This window comes from Stegodyphus dumicola, chromosome 8 (genome assembly GCF_044657685.1).
Source record: "Stegodyphus dumicola isolate Sdum_Otavi_A_Nest chromosome 8, ASM4465768v1".
NCBI lineage: Eukaryota > Metazoa > Arthropoda > Arachnida > Araneae > Eresidae > Stegodyphus > Stegodyphus dumicola.
The window spans coordinates 6,821,652-6,845,305 of NC_140775.1; the positions used below are offsets into that span (position 1 = coordinate 6,821,652).

A 23,654-nucleotide genomic window follows, 5' to 3' on the forward strand; every position below is an offset into this window, starting at 1 on the left:
TACTTTGCTTCTTTGTGTACGATCTATTTTTCTCTTGCACATGACTGGTGGTATGAGAACCTCTGGTTTAAAGTACACCCCCTGTTCTTACTTAGGACTCCAGTACATTCGCAAAAACAATTAGAATAAATAGTAGTCCTTATAACATAATGATTCAATAGCCAGTAAGCACTGAAATATATATTTTAGTGAATTTATATAAATTTATGAGAATGCAATGTAAATGCAAAAAAATGTGATTTACATTTTTATCGTTAATTTTTATTAGTTAACAATTATATCCACTGGACAGCTTTTAATTTATTGGTTTCCAAATGAGAACCATTAGTGTATCTGCAGAACATTGAATATTGAATAGCAGAACATTGGAATGCCTGTTTTTGTACTATCACAATCACAAGTCAGTATTACACTTATTGTTATAAAATTGCACTTTTCCTACACTAAAAGAAATTCCATCATTTTGAAACAATAGTAATCAGAAATTAATAGAAGACAATATCAAGGTTTAAATAACAGAACTGTAATATGAAATAGATTAATATATTTAATTTGGAGTTATTCACTGGTAGACTGCAGCTATTATACATGATGAAATGGTATGACCTAATGACAGATCACACTGTCTCGGGTTTTCAAGTTTTTATTTTTAAGAATATAAATGAAGCGTACTTATAATATTGAGAAACAGCAGTAGAAGTGTAAAACAACATACTATAATGATAACTATTTTCTGAAAAATTTATGGATTGGAAGAAATGAATTTAAAAAGAAACATACAGTTTAGACTCTTCAGTTGGTCAACTGATCATTATTTCGCAAATAATTAAAAATAAAAGTCAATAAGATAATAAAATTTTATGAATTTTTTAAAATAATCATAGCTATTTCTTATGATCTGGACATTAAGTGATTTCATTTTCTTTGGTAACTGGAAGAATAACACTCTTTACATTATTTTTTGTTGCTCCCATCCCAATGTTAATACTCCTACTAATAAAACTGCAAATAACTGATCTTTTCCTATATGTTTGATGCATTAGTAAAAAGACTGTGAATGTAAAAACTGATAATCTTAATTCATCACTGAATAGTACAAAACTATTAACAAAGCAAAAACTAATTGCTTTAAATAAGAACTAAAAAATGGCATAATTATAAAGCAGATACCTGGAAATGGGCCTGAGTTAAGCATTTTTAAAGCCTATCACATTCCAAAAATTTCAGTCCTTTAGTTAATGAAATTAATTTCTATTAAATTCTCAATAATTTCCAAATTCTAATATCTTAGATTCTGCATGTTTCATTACTATTTCTTCCAATATATGTTAGTTTTCTCTTTGCTTTACTGCTAATTATATATGTTAGAATTGATATGAATTTAAGGCTGCATTTTTGGTCTAATTTTATATTCAGCTTCTTATAATTTTCTTCGAAATGTAGAAAGCTTTATTAGATTTTTAATATAAAAAGATCAAAGAATTTTTAGTATCCTTAATAAAAAATATTATTAAACAGTATTTAATAAATTCCTTGCAAATGAAAATCATTCTACATCTACTAACTTTCCATCATAACCGTTTTTTTTTATTGTTTTAGTAATCATACTTCAAATTTACAAATATCATATTAATTATAATAAAATATGGTGATATTAAAAATATGGTGTTAATTATAATAAAATATGGTGTTTTTAAAAAGTACTTCCACTGGTATAAAATAAATTGATGCTTATAATATTTGTACGAGATTATCTTGATGGCTGCTTTTCCAATAACTAAACTGATTGTGGAGAAACATAACTATTTTCATCATGTTAAATAGTCACTGTCCAAGAGTTTTAACAATACAATATACTGAAGAAGAATTAAACATGTTGTTGAACTTTAAAGAATGCCAGCGATATAGCTCAGAACACAAGATCTCTGAGGAAACGATACATCACTTGGAGCTCTGCAGATACACTAATGGTTCTCATTTGGAAACCAATAAATTAAAAGCTCTAATACTTTGTACACATATTTTGAAACAAAGATATTTTTTATGTTTTAAATCCAGTTTTCTCAATTCCCATTATGTTAAAACAGACAGTGGTTTCTTAGATATCCTACAGAAATAATTCTAATTAAATTATAAAATATGTGCTAAGCCTTCTTCCTGAATGTGAAAGGTAAAATTTAAATATTATCATGCAGTAAATTACAAAAGTTAAGAGTAGAAACCTAGTAAAAAATTATACATAGAAAACATACTGAAATACACACTTTGTTCTTAATTTGTTTTTACCTCATGTTCAATACCACTGTATTCACCTTCTGTGTTCTCTCTAATAGTCACAACATCTACATCTTTGTAAAGTGTTTCTACTCCATCTATAGAACGGCAAGGTCGAACATTTGCATATAGATGGAAAGCTCTAAAATATAAATAGTTTTCAAATTAGCATTTTTAATACAGCAGATTTATTACAAATTAATTTCAAAATGAAAGTTGAGATAAATTATTTTGAAACGGTTAGTAACTTTTTACTGACACTAAAGTTCTAAACCTTTAAAAAAAAAAAAAAATCACACATATATAAACATTATAGAAATGTTAAAAAAAAAAAAGAAAGAAAGAAAAAAAAGAAAAAAAGAGAGAGAGAAGAGAAGAAGAAGAAAGAAAGAAAGAAAGAAAAATGAGTAAAAATACAAGCCTTTCATTTCTGTTTTACTTCTGTATGCATTAGCAGAGTGGATATAAGATAAGTTTACCTACTCAAAGCATTCCATAGATTTATGCAAATACCTTACAGAAGTGGTCTCAAACTCGAACTGATTGATCTAAAAATAGCTGATGGGCCAGATTTTGTTTTTTACAAAATGAAAATGTTTTATTAACCCCCAAAAAAAGTAATTTAAATTCCACTTATTAAATTTTATAAAAAGATACATAAAATAATAATAACAACAATATTATGATGAAAAACGTTCACATTTATATTTTATTTATTTTCTGTCTGAAAAGTTTGGTACCCACAAGACATTTTTGATGGTTACACATTATACTGACAGCTAAATATTAAATTTTCAGCCTGACATTTATTTAAATAATTTTAACATGTTTAACCCTTTAATGCACGTTATATTATTTTTATAATTTGTTTTTAAACTAAAAACTCTAGAAATTGAATATTATGATCCTATAGACAAGTAATATATGAATTTTAAAAAAATCTACTCTTGCCCATTGTTCTGTGGGTGGTGGTCGCACTGTAAAACCAGTGCACGTCTAGGACATTAAACTCAATGGGTAGTAGGGGGAAAAAACTTACCTTTTTCCGCGCACGTTTCCAATAAATGATGAAATTTATGAATTTAAAAAAAAGTATGTAAGAGTTGCATTATATGTAAATTTTTTACATTATTTTACAAAGTAAATCATCAGAAAAAATTAAAAAATAAACATTTTTGTCAATTTTTTTATAGCAGTGAAAATATAAGTGCCTACATAATAAGGATGTTCAGATAAATGGATAAAAAAACTCAGTAAAGTAAGGATAAAAAAAAACTCAGTCTCTTTTTTTTTTTTTTTTTTTTTTTAAAAATTTCAAAGAATACATTTCTTTTTGTGGAACTGTTCAAAGCATGTTTTGTCTTTTTAGTACATGCATAGCCCCACACTGCACATTTCGCATATGTATCTTGTTCTATGATGTTTCTTCCTTGTGCTACAAAATGTACAATTCCTGGATCTTCTAAATTTCACTGGCATATGGCCAGCATTACTTAGTTCCTTTTCATCTGGCACATGAACTTTGTGGTTTTTTATGTTAATGGAGGGGAGGAGGCTTGGTTTTGATTTGAGTGACTGATGCTCATCAGTCACTCAAATTTTCTTCTCATTAATTTCAACAGTGAAAAAAAGCTATTCATGTATTCCCAAAGAAAATAATTAGTTTTGGTTTAAAAATTCATAAGTATCTTCTAACACTATCTATCTTGATATATAACACTTATTTATTTTTTTTTTTTGATAGGTACGATTAAAAGATAGTAAAATATGTATCTTTAATTTTTAAATAAGACTGATATCACACTGTAAAATAATCAGCTTTATTTATAGATTTTCTGATACGTTGTTCATTTTTAACGTAATGAAAATAATGTAAACATTGGACTTCAAATAACTAAAAATTTTTACAACAAATATATAACTGAAATGTATTCAGAGGCTGTATGCAGCCTGCCAGTTTTAGAACACTACTATACAGTAATTAATTTGGATCTTGCACTATTTAAGGCACAACCACTATGGCACCAGCTTGGCGATTTTTTACAAAAAAAAAAAAAAAAAAGAATAATGAATAATAACTGCAGGAATTATTTATTGCTTACTTATATACTTTGTTTTAATTAGGTTATTTTTAGTTTTATTTATTTTATTTTGAATTTATTCTAAAAATCAATCAAACCTTCTTATAGGCGAATTTTTGTATCTTTTGTTGTGGAAGTTTCGTGGTGATTGCTTTAATTAAAACAAATTGTTTCTTTCAGACTTTCAGTAGCAAATTCTAAAATATTCAAAAATATTCTTGCAGAAATTTTACCACAGTTACTTCAGTAACATAAAAAAATATGATGTAATGTCTATACATTGGAACTCTGAATTCAACCAAAAGAAAACATATGAAAATGGCAACACTACTTGTTAAAACTGAATTTAAGACATGCAGAAAACATTTATGCCAAAAAATATTTAATTTCTAAAGCCATCATTAAGAGAATATATCGCACAATGCCATTTCATAGAAAAATTAATAATAGAGAATGCCTCAGAGTTAAAATTTTCATTGTCCTGTACAAAGTTCGAAATCCGAACTCGTCGGGACTTCAACAATTCCGAATTTTTCGGGATATTAGATCATCAGTTTAATTTTAGTAAGATGGCATCTAGAAATTATAAAACTAAAAATATGAAATCATAATTTATGAAATAATGAAGTATTAATGATCTAAACAGTATCAAAATTTACAAAAAAGCTTAATATTTATTTGTTTACCTTATTAAACATTTCTTTCAATGTAAGTTGTTTAAGCTGCTTCGTTTTTTGTGCTAATACATTCTTTTTAATTCTGTAGACAGACATAATCTCTTGTTTAGTTACATTGTTGAAGTCCTGTAACTGCTGTGTCGAGAATTCCGACTAACTTGTCAATCGAATTTTTTTCGTTTTCAGTAACTTCTATGTCATTTTTTTCATTATCGGTAGTGGTATATTCTGGATTTAGAACCTTTATTTTCTGGATCTAGATTACTACAGATTTCACCATTTATTAATTGATTGATGATTGAGAAGCACTGTCATCACAATGAAAAACTTCTTTTATATCATTTTCATTTATTACCGCTTCTCCACATTTCTTTACAAAATCGTTAACTGGAAAATTTCACCTTTGTTTTGCAATATCCGAAAACCTTTAAATCCGCTGCTATTATCATCAAATTTAGCTATCGTTCACTATACATATTTGGCTACGTATCATGAGTTTGGCAACTAACGACAGTTGTTCTGTTAAATTTTATTTTGCTTCTATCTCGCCCTGAGACAATTGAGCCTGAATTGTATTAGTTTAGTTTTTATTATACTTATGTCTATTTCTTGCACATGCTTAAGGTTTATCAGAGTTCTTAATAAATAAATTCCCACATATACTTAAGCCTTATTGAGGGCTGGTGCTAGATATCTTACTGCCTGATGCAGTCTCTGTGGGTCCTAAATTCTCAACACATTGTGGCAATATGAGCCTTGGCACTGGTTCTGGGCTTAAGTGAAAAAAAATTAGTTATTCTTAATTCAAACAGACCTAAATGACCTTTGAGTCTATGAGTGTCATCAACAAAATCTATTTTTAGTATATGGAAAAAAATTTTTGTTAAATTTTTCCTTGTCAAAATTTTTTAGCGCATTTAACTTCAATCTGTAATCATAACCAAGCGTAATGTCAACATAAAAGGTTATCATAGCTCCTTTATTATTTAATTACTAACATAAAAAAATTGTTTAGGCATTGCTGCATCAGTCATTACTCACATTGTCATGTGTTGATAAACATGTGGTGATGAAAGGAAAGTATAATAAATAATGATTCGCCAGGTTGGCGTCAGATCAACGATGTATCTATGTGGAATGGTTTGGTTTGAGATGTGTGCCAAGCAGATATGCAGCAACGGAGCCAAATTACTGACCGTACAAGCTAAAATGATTGTTTCTTCAATAACAAGGTATTTTATTTAGTGTCGAAGTGAAATCAAGAATCGGGACTCTCCAGATGTTTTATTATGCACGGTGGGGTGATCAAATGCGCATGTGTAAAGCCTAAAAGAAAAAACGGTGGTGGTGGTTTAGACCGGATAATGGACGTCTGGATTTCGAACTTTGTACTGTATATACATACAGCAGAGAAAAATCAACTCTTTATATAAGAAAAATGGAAACCTAAAACTTAAAGGAAGGAGGAAAAAAATTATCTGTTACTGAATTAAATACTGCTTGATGTGGTGACTATTTCTGTGGATCAATAATTCCATTTTATAAAGAGCAGTGACAAAATGTTGCAAATTTTAAGGAATATTCCTACCGTATAACAAGTCAGACCGACCATTACGACTGCCAGATTAGAAACTCTCCACAACAGCTACTGTTTTTTAAGCCTCAAGTGACCAAAAACTGCACACAGCAAGATGGAAATCAACAAGGAAACAAGCAGAAAATAAAAGATTAAGTAAGCTTTTTTAGCGACATATTATAGCACTGCTGTACAAGTCTTGCAGTAAGAACAAAATGGTCAGAAATAAATTTCATGTTAATTCCACCCTTCCTCAGAGCCAATAACATCTTTATCAATAATATCGATAAGTAACATCTTCTGTTATGCATTAATGTTGCTAGCATTTGATTCAGAAAACAACTTTCGTTTACCTGCTGCAATTAATAGGTGCAAATATGCTTACTTTCATTTTATTGTGTAATGTTTTTCAATAACAGCATTTGTTCATGATCAGTACTATCTCTAAATTACATTTAAAGCAGTAACTGATAATGGAATTTTTGACACAACAGAAGGCTGCAGGTCAATCGAAATTTACAAATATAAAATAGCAGCTCACTGGGATCATTACATATATTTGAAAAATGCCTGTCAGTGTGTTCAATATGTTAAAAGTCTGGCAAACCCACTGCCAGATGAGATGATTGCGGTTGATGCACAAGGATCAGAACCATACATTACAGTGACACATAATGATAATCACAGAGGAATGGAATCTGCACCCTTTTAACAATCTATATTTGGTACAATCTAATTTTTTGGTTATTTCCAATATTAACAGACTAATACTTCTCATTTGAACTGAAGTTGATCACTGTATATGAGTTGACAGTAAACCATATGCTTGCTTCAAGAAGGGAATAAAAAAGTGAATAAAATTATTGTGAACTGTTATATTTTCCACCTTGAAAAGCACAACTTAGGCTAGGATTAAAAAGAAAAAACTTTTGGATAATTTCACTTTATCTGGAAGACACTGATACTGTGAATAACTAATGTACATTTGTAAAATAAAATATGGAATGTTCTTCATAGAATGTGGGTGATCATTTCATTCCAATAGATTATTAGATACACACATATTTCAAAAACCAGGTCTAATTTCTTAATCACAGTAAACTCAACACATAAACAGCCCCAGATTGATTGACGATCTACATTAGACGTAAGCCTTTTCTTATTTAATATTTTCAATTTTAAACAGACCAAATAACATACGCATTTGAAAAAAATGTACCACAGTAAACAGTGACTATGTTTAAAAAATAAAGCACACGGTTTAAGAGAAATAATTTTCTCTTATTTTGATGCATGTTTCCTTCTTTTCCCCTCAAATTTATCTGATGTATTTTCAAATTTCAAAAATAAGTGTTAATATTTAACATTAATACTTATTTTCCCCATCTGTCTCCTCTTTCAGAGAAACTACAGCTGTTAGTGTGGTCAATGTTAAAACAGTTATCTTCTTTAATATTTTTTACTTATATCCTTAAAAGCATATAGTATTTAAAAGCTGAACCTTTATAATAGAGGTCCGCCCTTAATAATACAGTCAATACCAGCACAATTATGTTTAAAGAGGTAACATGAAGCAGTAATGATCATTCTAACCATTTAATCACTTGTAATATAAATGTAATATATTTATTTTCAAAATAATTAAATAATAATTATTAAAAAAAAGGGGGAAGGGGATCTTACTGCCTGATTGCCAGATTAAGAGATCTATGGCCTTTGCCAATTGGCGTTGCTAAAGGGCCTTTTAAGCCAATTGTGTTCTTGTTGATGGAATCTATAGCTCTTTGAGGGATTCCCATTTTTCCATCAGGGCCTTTAACAGGCGTAACATCTTCAACTTCCCACTGAATAGGTACCTATAAGATATATACAAATATCCTTTTAATAATTATTAAATGCATAAAAATAAATATAACATATATGAGTAAAAGGGGATAGATAATAGAATAATGGGATTTCAATAATTACGAATGCACAATGGAAATGAAATTTATTGATGGAATAATTTTAAGTTAAATTGAAATTAATAGAAATTGAATTAATAGAAAGTTCTAAAAAATAAATTTAAGAGATTAAAATTAATTAATTTTAAATTAATTAATTTTTAATCAGTTTAAAGGAAGGTTTTCAAAAACCTTCCTTTAAACTGATTAAAATATAATCAAGATATAATCAAGATAAAATATAATCAAGATTATAATATAACCAATTATAATCAAGATTTTAGATATTTTTCAACATCAATATTTTCATTTAAATATTGTCTAGAATGCCTGCTGGAAACAGACAAAATATAAAACTGTGTTGTTTTCGCTTTACTATAAATAATATGAACCAAATACAACACATTAATAGATTTTTTTTTTTTTTTTTTTTTTTTTTTTTTGCCATGTTATAACATGAAAACTGAATTTACTTTCAATTTCATCTGAGCAGATCAATAGCAAAATACACACACACATTCCTATAGCCTTTGATATATTTTAAGTTACTACAAGATAAAATTCCTAAAAGTACTTTCTCAGTTTTCTAAATAGTTCTCCTAGACTTCAGTATACTTAGTACAATGATCCATTAAGCACTGGATTCTAGATGAAAGAAAATGTTTTTCGCAACCTTCAAAGAAGTTCCTGAATAACATCTTTCAGATTATCATTGTTACAATGTGAACCATGCAAATTTGCTAATAAATAGATAGTCTTTAAAAAGAAATCATAGGAGTGAAAATGGCAGCACTCCTGAAGTGCAACAATGATGTGGGTATAATACTTTCAGAGCAGTAACTATCTGACACATTGTGCAGATACTAGTTGAAGAATGTTTTATTGTAGTTACAGATAGAAGTGTGGCTCAGAATTATATAAGAATGATAGCTTTCTCTGGCAAGATGGTAGCCAATTTTCATGGCTGATGAGATCATATGCAAGAATCTAACAAAGTATTTGCAGAGTGCCAGCCATGGATTGGTGGGTTGTACCTACTGTATTAATTGTGGCACAAAAATTAGTTTACACATATTCATTATACATGTTGAGCCCTAGGGAAGTTCTGAAGCTGGTAACAATATGTGACCTAAAAATTCAGTTCTAAAGCAGACTTACAGATTCAAATGAACAAGAGGAAAAACACATAAAAATTTATTTTCTATGTTTATTTTCCCTACTTTAAAACGGGCCCACCAGAAGAGCAGTGAAGATGTTGAACACTGTTAGTTCAGTCCAAGGTATCCTGCAAACCGGCTGGGTGCATGGGCATTTTCGTGGTTTTCCTCATGTGTAACATGTATATGAGCCAGTTTCCCTAGAAAGTCCTATACAAAGGCATCCCTTCCCTTAGGCAGATAATCGTTGAGGCTTTGTCTTAACATAAACCAAACCTTACTTAAAAACAAAATTATTATCCTACTTTATTAAAAAAAAAGATTAATATTTCCTAGTTAAGGAGCACCATAAACTATAAGCAATATTTGAAATGTGAAAAACATAGATTGGGCAAGTAAATTTGCTCATTCTGGCAACTCAGTAGCTGCTTTAACAAAAAAGTGGCAAATTATCTGACAATCTTTAAATATGGCACATTGTAATAATTTAAGGCTATCTTTTCAAAGATTTTAATACTTGTTGCTAATCAAAACAAAAACAAATTTAAACTTTTGACACAAAAAAAGGACTGAATACTTACTTCTGCATATTTACTTTACTAATAAGAAAACTGATTAGGAATGCACTTTGTTTTTACACAATAACATTTAGGAAAACTATATAAATTTTTTCAGCATAGTTTTAAAACTTAAGATTAAATCAAAATTATCCAGATTTATGCAAAAATATTCAAAATTTTATCTAATTCCTTACAATGTTTGTACATGCAAAAATTTCAAGACAATCACTAACTTTTTTTAATAAATTTAAATTTTGTTATGCATTTAAACAAATTTTAACGAGATATTTCCCTTATTTGTTAATAGACCTCTTAAAATCTTAAAATGTAATATAAATTCAACAAAATTTTAGGCAAATTATATTTTTATTCAAATGAAAGGACAATAAAGAACTTCATACAGTCAAGGAAGGTTGAAGTGAAAGAACTACGAGAAGCTCTGCTTTAGACTATTCATATTTGTTCACATATTTAACCTCTTTGTCGTCCGTTACGCACCTAGTGCGTTCAAGTGAAACTTCCACAGGGCGACTGTAACGCACTACAAGCGTTCATCTACATTTTAAAATGCTTTCTAAATGTTTACTTGTTTGAGTTTTTATTTTATTTGTTCTAATACCTCCTAGAGGGCAGCAGTAATCACACGTTCTATTTCTAATAGACTTTGCCCCGGGTTTTATGAATATTCGTACCATTTTACATAAGATACAGGACAATGAGAGATGGCTTCAATGTCTACTCAGCAGAAAAAGAGAAAAAATGAGGTTGTGAATTGGAAAGACAAGAAGGATATACGTTTGATGAGTACAGTCCATAATAACTCGATGATTGATGTTGGAACATGGAAAAGAACTGTTAAAAAAAAAAAAGTGGGAAAAGTGGACTGCCTGGAACAGGATGTTATCTAATAAGCCTGCTGTTAGAAATAAGCAGAGATATTATTTTTCCATTATGCTCTATTTCCTTATAATTTTACTTAATATTCATTGACATTCATCCACTACAAAAGTTATGTATGGAAAGTTATGATGTACAGAGAAAGCAACATTATACGCTATGAAAAACAGATGGCCGGTGGGAAGAAATTTTCGCGGACTGGAGAGGACGGCGAAAGTGTTAAGGCAAATATTATACCAACTACTTGACAGTGCTGAATCCCAATAAGAACAACTATTACAAATATCTAAAGAAGGACTGTCTACTAATATGTAATATAATTTATGACGCATAACTAAAGGAATTTATTCTGTGAAACTGATCCACTTTTATCTTATTTATAAAGAAAAAAATGGAAGAATTCCACAGAATTAAGTGAAGAAGGTGTGATTTATTTAATTACAACAAAACATATAACTATTATCTAATACTTAAAAAGCAGGGCTTCCTTTGTGGAAGACTTTCTATGGGGAATTGGCTTGTATCTACATTATGCAAGGATAGAATCATATAAGTGAAGTTGGAATGCCTTGCTTTATCAATATCTGTTGAAGGGGTCAATACACATAGTTTTATTTTTAAATATCAAGGTTTCACCGAACAAATTACTCTTGCTTTCATTATATATATATTTCTATAAAGAAAACATGAGCATCCTATATCTACCTCTGTATGCTGCATATACTGCATTATACCACATATTGCAAACAAAGAAAACAAATTTTAAAAAATACGAAATGTTTCTACTGACTTATTTTGAAGCACTGTAAAACTGAGAAATCCTGAAACACATCATGGCAAATTACAATTTAAGGACTAATATTTTATAAATTTATATGGAATGGGATAAAATGTACATATACAATATTAAAATGAATAAATTTTGACCTAATTAAACTAACAAAATGATTTCTTATTTGTTTCAAGATTATTTACCTTTTTGTAAGATTAATCTGGGACAAAATTTTGCTAACATTTTTGCGTGGCCTTTCTGCGCTGGAGCCAGTATGGTTGAATTGGGCAACAGAATTTAGGGTGGCAAAAGTTTTATAATTTAAGAAGGAATTGGATAGCAGGATTTATTCAGCAGAGACTGCACCCGGCAAAATGCCTAGCACCAGCCCTGCATTCTTCTACAGAAGTCTGAGATCCTGAATATTTGAGGATTCTAGATTTTTTAGCATCAAATTAAATCTAGTAAAATGATATATACACATGGCAACATTGGGGCTTCACTTATTATTTAGGTCAGCTAGAAAAATTCTAATCCCCTCACAACTACTCAAGGACCGAAAATGTGAGCCTGGTTGACCAATCCATTGCCATTGGCTATGGAACGATTCGCTAGCCAAATGATGCTTGAAAGTGACATTCAGGAAATCTCAGTTAATGGGTAGAAAAATCACATTTATGGCAGATCTGCTGTATTTTGCTGAGTATTATATTCTCCATTCCTAAATTTTGTAAGCGGGAAGTCGATTTTTTTTTAAATTAAAATTTTATTTTTAAATTTATTTATTTATTGGATTGTCCAGATTTCAGACTTTACACTGCATACACTAAAGTTAATGACTTCAATAACTACAGCTACTGCAAACACAAAGGACAAAGTTGTGGTACTCTTATGCACATCCACCACTATAAGTAATTTCCCATGACTACAGTGCATTTTTGCCACTATTGACAGAACTGGTGGAATCATTATTGAAGAATACAGTCAAAAGTCGTTAATCCGGACTCGTTGGGACTTCGGCGATTCCGGATTATAGATCATCTTTTAAATCTGGTAAGATGGGCATGCAGAAATTATAAAATTAAAAATATGAAACCATAAATTATGAAATAAAGAACAATTATGATCTAAAGGGTATCAAAATAAAAAAAAATAAAAAAGCTTAATATTTATTTGTTTACTTTATTAAACATTTCTTTCAAAGTAAGTTGTTTAAGTTGCTTCGTTTTATGTGATAATACTTACCCTTTAATTCTATAAACAGACATCATTTCTTGTTCAGTTACAAAGTTCCGCTGTTCAAGTGCTATAATTGCCGTGTCGAGAATACCGACTAATTTGTCAATCGAAATTTTTTCGTTTTCAATAACCTCTGTGTCACTTTCTTCACTATCGGAAGCGAATTATAATGACGAGAAATTTGATTTAAATCATATCAAAGATGGAGTACATCGAGATGAAATACTACATTTAGTAAGGAATTATAAGCCATATAAAATAAAAACATCTGCCCTGAAGATAAGGATAGTGCTGACAGATCAACTTCCAATTCATAAAAAATTACCAGTAAAAACTTTATAAAACATTATTTATTTATGGCCTCTGTTAGTTAACTATGTCGGTTTAAAATTCTATTGAGTGCTATAAGTTGCATTAATTTTCTATGCTTGAGTTTCCTTCGTATTTTCTCAGCAAAAATTTATTAGTTAATAAAAAATATGAAAGTAAAAATTATCCTTCTTTCCATCTTGTGCTCACAAGTCATTATGGGAATATCCATTTAAAGTTATTAAAAGCCTGAAAAAAAGCATGTCTGCGATGTTATCATCATGCGATGATTTGTAGATACTTTATTTTTTACAATGATATTTTTGATGACGATGTTTTTAAACTGCTTTATGTTGGACGACGATGTTTTGTACCACGATGTTTTAGGACTGCGATGTTTTCTCCCACAATGTTTTGTAGCACGACGTTTTCGCCTTGCGTTGTTTTCTCCGCGATATTTTCGGCTGTAACCAAAGGAAGTATTGTAATCACGAAAAGTTTCAGGCAGCATATTTCAACGAAAATATCCATTTTGACCGCTATCAAATGCAGTTTAACGATGTTTTTGTGTCATATCTGTACATAAGGACAGAATAAAATACTCTTTTCTTTCAAAAAAATTATAAAACTGCTTTAAAATTAATTCTGAAGAGAATTTTTCGTGGAGTCTGTTCGAACGTATGTGCGTACATACGTTCGTGCGTACAAACGTATCTTGCATAACTCAAAAATGAGTAGCCTCAGAACGTTGAAATTTTGTATATAGGACTGCTATAACATGTAGATGTGCATCTCGTATTTTGGTTGCAATCGGCAGCACCAAACGCATATAAATATATTTATATATATATCCACTCTATTACCCGGCTCAGTGATCTCAGTTTCTTTACTCTTATATGTTTGTAAATTGTACATTTTTTGCTTTAAAAATGATTGAATTATATTGTTTTTATCTTCCGGTTAAGGATTCTATGCCTTTAGTAAATCTGTGTGCAATATTTTTAGAATTATCAGCAATTTTAAAGTTGTTTAATTGCCGCTAAGCCTGTTTTTAATGGCGGCGATTGATGTTTACATTTGAAACAGGAGACTAGTGGATTTGTTGCCAATCTAGAGAAACTTAGCTTCGCAACAACAAAGATAACGCGTTCATTTATTATTGCCAATTAAATCATGCTTAATTCTTTCTGGAATTTTTGCGAGGAAATAAATGTTTGAGATTTACTTCGTAATTTTTAATATAGATATTTTGATTAAGTATGATAATATTTAATTATGTATATTTGCCTTTTCGCGAAGTGAGAACTGAATTAATTAAATGAGAAATACTCAATCGTCTGTGAAAAATTGTTTCTGTTTTGTTTTGTTTGCTTAATTTCTTTTATACATAATTCTAGCTTTATTATAGCATTTGAATAGAACATGTGGCAACGATTAGATAATTCTTTAAATGATATACATTTTGTGCATTCTGAGTTATAATATGAACGAAATATAATACTATTAAATAAACCTAGCGCCAGAGTGTCGCTATGGTAAACAAAGTGAATTTTAAAGAATGCATTTATTCTATTGTGGTTTATGCGCTGTCAGCGAAGTAGGTTTAATTCAATCTAATAAGTTTAAATAAAATGCAAGAAAAAATGCGTATAATTTAATATTCCGTACAAGGAAGTCGTGGTGTACACATCAGATTTTTTTTTGCAGACTGTTAGAGCAATTTTATAAAAGTAAGCTTGAACATTCGATTATGTCAAATAGAATTTCCGATATATATTTACTAATATGTAAAGGATCTACAAAGCAAAAGTATGTTTCGAAGTCCATTAAACAAAAAGTGGAATTGCTGCAAAAAATGGATAAAGGCATATCTTTTGTTTTTCTAACCATTCCAAAATCTGTTTATCAATTTCACGCTGCTCTGCGTGGAAGGGGAAACATCGCGGCACGCAATGAACTGGAAGTTGATCTGTCAGCACTATCCTTATCTTCAGGGCAGATGTTTTTATTTTATTCGGCTTATAATTTACTAAATGTAGTATTTCATCTCGATGTACTTCGTCTTTGATATGATTTAAATCAAATGCCTCGTCTTTATAAATATCACGAAAACACATGAAATAGTTTTCTGGTTGCAATTTTCTAATTTCGACTATGCGTAATGTATGCTTTACACATGTGCGCATTGAAATAAATTTTAATAAAATAAACAAATAAATATTAAGCTTTTTTTTTTTTTTTTTTTTTTTTTTTTGTAAATTTCGATACTCTTTAGATCATAATTGCTCTTTATTTCATAAATTACGATTTCATATTTTTAATTTTATAATTCTGCATGCCATCTTACCAGATTTAAACTGATGATCTAATCCAGAATTGCCGAAGTCCCGACAAGTCCTGATTAAAGACTTTTGACTGTAATGTAATAACAGTGCAATATTTTGTTCAGACAGTCCAGTTTGAACAAGAATAGACAATGTGATGCAACACACCAATTCTTGTTTTGCCACTGGTCAAATTATTTTCAACTAAATGACTGGCAGAAATGTCCCAGGATGTTCACATATCATTTCCTATGAACAGTAATAATTAGAGATAAATTAGATAAAGTTTACAACACTTAAACAGACAAAAAAAAAAAAAAAAAACTTTTTTGTCTGACTTGTCTTGGCATCAGTTCTTGTGTATGGAGATGAGCCATCAATAACAATATATTTGACTTAGTTTAATGCTGATCACTGGCCTACATTAATGACTTATAACAAACAATGCACTTATGTTAAAGATACGCATTAGCATTGAAAATCAGTGTATAAATTTGTAGTACTACACTTTCGAAGATTAAGTGAAACCTTCTTCAGCTGTAAAATCATTTTGGCTCCTGTAGCTGAAGGAGAATGTTCCATCTAACCTTCAAAACTATAGTAATGCAAATTTATGCATGATACGCTAATTTTTTGCAGTTAATTAATACCTTAAATATTTGTTTTTCAGCTATTATTTTATTATTTTTTTATAATATACTCTGGTTACATCAGATAAAAAAACTCTCCAAGATACAGAACACTATGCCCTGTAATGGTGAATTCACAGAATTGTTATAGGGATTTCAATATCATAAAATTTAAATATTAAAATAATGAAAAAAGTTAAATATAGAAAATTACCTTAGCAGCTTCAAAAATCTTTTGCACAGCTACTGAAATTTCTGGACCAATACCATCTCCTGGTATGAGAGTTACTGTTCTTACATCCGATTTATTACGAATGGCTTGAAAAATATGAGAATTTTTTATGGAAGACAGTCCTCCTCTTAGCTAAAAATGAATAACATTTATAATTATTCAACTTATGAAAGATTTTGTTTTCCCTAAAATTGACATCAAATTTTATTTTCATATTTTTTATGAATAAAATAAGAAAATTATATTCCTATTTGTGTTATTATAATCATTTATCTATTATATACTATAATAATATTTACTGTGATTTTCCCTACCTTATGAAAAGAAAGTTATCCGCACTACGTTAAATGCTATATTATCTGACATTCAGTAACACTGGTTCTCTGATATACATGAAACAGGTTATCTAGTACATAAATTGGATTAAAGTATGAATTTCTTTAACATGAATCATATATATTTTTCTAAAACATAAGCAAACATTACTCTCCAAGGCATGAATGAATGTGTAAAAATTTCCTTCACAGAAGGGGTGAAAAAAAAACTGATAACAAAATAAGCAAATCTTTACGTACAATTAAGCCAGTTTAAGGAATCCTTTAGCTAGTTTAAATCTAGCTAAAGGTTTCCTTACTTTTCTATTAAACCAAACACATTATGCATGTACCTCACTTCAACAATGATTTGCCTTCTGCTGCTTGGAATTTTACATATCTCAGAAGTAATACATAAAAATTTCTAATTAATAATAAATAATATACTTTAAAAAGTGATAAAATTGAACTTATGTTGTAAAGAAGAGGTAAGTAAATTTTAATCTATTCAATTTAAGGATAAAAAGAAGTAATCAACAAATAGTTTTAATTTTAAATTAAAAATGAATTTAATGCTCATAAATTTTAAAATTTATAGAAATGACTACATAGTCATATTAAATATTTGCTTAATTTTATTGGAGAAAATTAATATATAAAAAATGTTACTTAGGACTTAATTCCAATTCAGACATTTTATTCTGGCTTTTTATTTAATTCACAACATTTTTTATGTGTTCTGTAATATTTTAAAAGGTAATTTTTGTTTATCTGCACCCCTTTCCCAAAAGATCACCAATAGGTAGTGACTAATTTGTTTCACCAAGCTAAGACAACAGTCATTTTTAAAAATACCAGTGAACTAAGAATTATATAAAACAGCAAACTTTAACAAAATAAAAATGCAAGAAACATCTAATATAAAACACTTAATCTGACAGAATTTGTTCTTAAAAATATGGAATTACATACAATACTAAAATTGATACTTTCTGATGATCTGCACCCCAACTGAAAATTTGTGAAAAAGTAATTATGAAGCAACACAGTATGCTGCTAAATGTTGCAATACAGATATGCAAGTTTTACACAAATGTTTTGGCTTATGCAGTGCCAAGTTTATGCAGTTTTTTGATTAAAAAAAAATTTTTTTTTAGCAATAATAGATTGCTATATACCTACAGAGAACAACAGCAAAACAAAATCACAAGATTTCTCAAAACGTTAACTGTTTTATTGGAACTACTCTTATATGCGCCCTCAAGTTGCCAAATTTCTCACCAACTTTATGGTGCCATATTACTATCTAAATTTTTTGTCTACATTTCGAACTTTAAGCCTAAAATGTCTCCAAAAACGCGGTTTTCGCACATGCAAAAACCATGTTTTGAACACACAATTTAAGCTAAAAATCAAAAATCAAAACAAAAAATTTGGATAGCAAAAATGTAAAGTTTCTAACTAAAAATATTTAATAAGAATCCATGTACACAACGATATTTTTTAATTTAAAAAAAAATCTACGAATCGCACAATCTAGACAACGAACGAATCTACGAACTACGCACACCTTGCTTTAATAGATTAACATAACAATAAATTTCAAAGAATACCATGTACACAGCATCCTGTTTAAACTTAAAAAAACATCTACGAATCGCACAATCTAGGTATTGCGCACAAATCAACAAAATGAACTAAAATTACAAACAATTCAAAAACAACAATAAGAACAGAAATTCATAGTAAAACAACAATAAACATAACATTCTACAAAATATAATGCACTTACTATAATACATTCATTAATAAAATTTTGCCAGTCACACAACGTTTGAACAAACGTGCCACCATTTTCCTATATCACATGTCTTTCTGCGATTCAAAATTTCGAAAGTAACAATAAAAACTTCCTCCAAAGTTAACTTACTACACGAAAACCACGATCAAAATCTTAAACTCTGCTGACAGCCACATACTTTACCAGCAAGCATTTCACTGCAAATCCACACAAGAACTATTAGAAACGCCCTTCTTCATCCGAATTCTCATAGCAGCTCTGCATTTCAGATTCCGTTTTAAAAGCCCCACAGAAATTCCCAAAATACACTTCCATCCTCATAAATACACCCACGAGCAAAAGACTCGTTAACAACTCCAACATCATACTTTTTAATACTAAATTTACTTTGCACACAATCTAAAATACGAGACTGAAACCTTCCCACCATGTCTATCATCGCAACATAGGCCGTTTCAAAACACGCACGACACTGCAGTTAAGTTTCAACATCAAAAGGGTTGCCATACAAACAGTATCGTCCACCAAACCATCCCACAGCACGGAATCACGCCAAAAACCAGCACAGAACACATATCGCCACATTTGGTGATCTTAGGGCGCATATAAGAGTAGAGCCGTTTTATTATCCATGTTTCTTGCATTATTGATTGATTTTGCTTGAAGTTTATTGATTGATTGCTCTTTTATAATTCCTGATGTGTCATCATTTTGAAAATGGCTCATGATTGTAATGCAACTTGGCAAAAAATTTTTAGTTTCACCAAAGAGAGTCCTGTTACTCTGGGAGGTTGGCCAATGAGTTCATGACTAACTCTGAAGATACAGATAATCAGAAAAACATATTGTATGTAATTTTGGTACTTGTCTTCTGTAGCGGCCTTGGTGAGATAAAACGGCATCAGTGCAATTCAGGCTTGAGAAACTGCGATTTGTTGCCAAATGTTATAAACACTCATGAAAACGAAATTAATTATGATAAGCAATAATTCGTTCAATATCTAGACAATATAAGTTGCTTTAATATATATATAGAGAGAATTGAACATAAATTTGTATTTGTAGTTAATAATTTTGTAATTTATACAGGTTAAAAATAAATTAAAAATTCTATTAATTATTTTATTTAACACAATTTCGTTGGCAAATGATTTTAAAAAGTAACACAGTCAAACACACTAAAAAATTCACTTTTTATGAAGTCTTTCTGGTAAGCACAGTTTAGCAATTGCTGCTAATAATGTCTCCAACTCATCATTACAGCCAATGTGATGCCTGAACATTTCACTAACAAATAGTTTCATTACCAACATATGATGGCATATTATGCCAATTTTCACCAATTCTCTAACTAAGAAATTTTTTCTTGGAAATGAACTACAGCATCTATTTCAGTTGATGGCAGGTTAAAAATAGCAAGTCTAAATATTTGCAATGACAAACTGCTATATCTCAGTCAAAGAAATATGAACTATAAGCCTACACAAACCATAATATTTTAAAGGGATTATAGAAGAAATGAGCATGTGTAAATTGGTAACAGTAACATTTGTTTCTGTCACATACACAGATTGGTAAGTATTTGTTTCTTGCCAATACAGAATCGTGCAAAATTAAGATTCTCGCCAAGGCCACTACAGAAGACAAGTACTAAAATTTCACACAAACATATGAAAAAAATTATAGATTAGTGAAAAATTCATTAATTATATATTCAATTTCCTTTTACAAAGAAAACAGAACATAAAACTTTCTGCAAATCCATATAACTATAAAATTTAAACAAACAGTGACTGGCAATGATAGGATAATTCATGCTTAGTTTTTAGTTAATGCACAGGATTTGTCCAGAAAGTAGTAGGACTGAAATAAAAAAAAAAAAAAAGAAAGAAAGAAATATTCACAATTTTGATACAGCAAATTAAAAGTTTTCAAAATATACCTATTCTGCATTAACACAGAGTTTCCAGCGTCTCTGCTAATTGCTGAAGGCTCCCTGGAACACCAGAAACTGGAAGGCTTTTCAACTCCCTCATTACGGTCTCTTGAATGACCTGGACTGAGCCGTGGTACTGTGGGGTAATAGGAAGAAGACTGAAGGAACGACATCTATGCTGTAGAACTTACGTAATGCTATGTTTGGTCAGGAAGTAAATAACAGCAAAGGCGGTGTGGGTCGGGGCATTGTCGTGATGGAGTGTCCATGATCCAGCAGTTGCTGGACGGATGCGGACGACTCGTTTTCTGATCTTTCAAAGTATTTCCACATATAATGCAGCATTCAAGTCTGACCAAGTGGTACAAACTCTCTGTGAACTGCTCCTTTAGCAGTCAAGAAAGGTGATCAACATCAATTTCATCTACAACTTGCTCTCTTTCCTCCCGAAGCAATTTGTGCCACTCAAAAACACTTTATTAACCATAGCATCATTCACAGTTTTATCCAGTTTGATGCAAAACTTCACCGCATATGCTGCTCTAACAAAAGATTCAATGTGGAGATGACAAGGCACCTTGAAAGGGATTTATCTTAAACTCGATCTATACTGTCAAGGCTTGGAAATGACTGGCGACTAGTAGTTAACATCCCCCCTAACACAATAAGCATAGTAACATTCCTGTCCTACATCCCGTTGACAAACCTTATATATATGTATGCTTGTATGTTTATTACGTACATACACACATATATTTCTAATTCTACCTAAGAAACCCTGTTGCTGAATATCCATTATTTCAATAATTGTTACTTAACACGTTAGTCATAGCTGAAGTACTATGTTATTATTAATTAAAACACATTCTATTTTATTTACAACATTATGCACAGCGGACCACAATTTTTGATAATTTTGATCTTCTTTCCAATGATGATTACTGATAATATGACACTGAAATTTATTATGAAATTTCACTGTTTGTGCACTGAATCCATTTCCAATTAGAATTTTGCTGATGTTTTCTATTTTTTCTCTTCAATAACCATTATATTTAAAAAGCTTTTACCCTTTAAATATGATGGCAATGGAATCATTTTTTTTAAAGAGCCTAAACATGCTAGCAATGAAATCACCTTTTTAAACAACCAGCTTTTTAAAAAGAAGGACAATTTAAATATCAAAAGGGGGGAAAATAACACAATTTCTTTTGGCATGCTGTCCTTTAGAAAAACTCATTAGTTCACATACACTCTAGTCCTGTGAAAATTCTGAAAATATAACGCTGATTTTTGTTGTTTGACTTCTGAATTGGTATTTGTTTGGCGTGTTTTTGTGTCTTAAAAATTTATGCATATTTATAAATCTAAACTCTAAATATAATTTATTAATTACTAAGCAATTCACCAGAGTTTTTATTTTTATACAGACATGTATACATTTTTGCAGAGAGAAATTTGAAAGGAACACGTATCCTAAATATCAGTTGGTATTGAAATATCTGCAAGTTATGTGAAATCAGAAAGAGTTTGGAATATTATAAAGTAAACAGTTAATTATAAGCAAACTATGATAATGATCATGTGCAACTGAATAAGGTTTGAAATCATACACTAAAAAATCATAAAGATGACAGATCAAACTCTGTTCGATGTAATTATTCTACATTCTTATTCATTACCTAAGCAATGCACAATGAATCTGAAACTGAGAAAACAACTGATTACTGAAAATCTGCAGACATTTCTATGAAAAGATATTCATTAATTTGTGTATGTAGCTTGCTGCAACAGAATAATACGGTGCCACAACCACAAATTATACGTAATTTATCAACAGAATTATTAAAAGTCTGATAAATAGAGTATTGGCAATATAGCATGGTACAAATAACTCTCAGAAGGACACAAAGAAATATGGCAGAAAAGAAAAGACACAAGCTTTAGAAAAATATTTTTGATACTAATACTAGCTATGCTTTTAGTGATAATGAAACTTACCATATAATTCCGAAGAGCGTTGGCCATTTTTTTCAAATATTAAAATATCAATCAATCAAACTGACCTTGCCGCAGACGAAGTTCTTCAAAAAGAAAAAGAAAATTCCGGCCTGCGATAATTTCGGTTGCCAAAATAAATTCTGTAATTCTAACAATTTATTGGGGCTTACACTATAGCTGTGAGCGTTATATCTTTAAAAAGACTATAATAAACTAATAATGAGTTAAATATAATTTAATAAACTCTCAAAAAGTAAAGATTATTCTCTTTAATAATATATAGTATCGTACTTTATTGAAGAACTGTATCTCTAAACCGAGGTAATGTTTTATTCTTTACTTTAAAACACACGATCTGTGTGCTTTTCCTACCTATGTGGGCTTTCACACATTAATGTGGTGGATAAAAGCTAGTATTTTGATTGGCGTTAATTCTCGCTGTGTTACTGAATCAGAGCGAAATTTAAAATTTGGCTTATATGGTAATGCACGGAATTTTACTTGAAAAATCCAATTTACAAATTTTGTTGTATATGCTAAGTTGTATAGCATCTTGATCGCATGAAATCGAAGGACATTTCCTTGTTAAAAAGGAAAAGTAAAAATTTTTTTAAAAAAATTTCTTGTTGATATAAAGGAGGAACTGCTGGCTTGTTGTAGGAAATTGTGTCACTGTTTTATTGTATTGCGACAGGTAGCTGATTTTGACGTTCGTTGATTGTAAACAAATGATATCATATGTGTTTAACTTGGGATTTAAAGAAAAATCTGTGCAGTCAAAAGTGTCTTTTTTTCCCATAAAAATGATATTGAATCATTATATACTAAAAATATATTGATCTATTATATTCGTCTATTGTATTTATATCTATTATATACGTAATAGCACTAATTATCAGATGCAATTTTGAGAATATTAACAAGCAAAGCAC

At 29.9% G+C, this 23,654-nt stretch overlaps 1 protein-coding gene across 1 annotated transcript in view; it reads right to left on the reverse strand.

Moving 5' to 3' along the window:
- The window catches only part of Idh3a (isocitrate dehydrogenase [NAD] subunit alpha, mitochondrial), a 47,440-nt gene extending 24,593 nt beyond the window's left edge, over positions 1 to 22,847 (reverse strand). Inside the window, exons 1-4 of the mRNA XM_035356044.2 lie at positions 22,723 to 22,847; positions 16,653 to 16,802; positions 8,292 to 8,464; positions 2,287 to 2,416 (exon numbers count right to left, since the gene is read on the reverse strand). Coding sequence (XP_035211935.1) covers positions 2,287 to 2,416; positions 8,292 to 8,464; positions 16,653 to 16,802; positions 22,723 to 22,749 — 480 coding nt within the window. The 5' untranslated portion in view covers positions 22,750 to 22,847. The remainder of the gene's footprint in view (positions 1 to 2,286; positions 2,417 to 8,291; positions 8,465 to 16,652; positions 16,803 to 22,722) is intronic.
- Between the last annotated feature and the right edge of the window lie 807 nt (positions 22,848 to 23,654).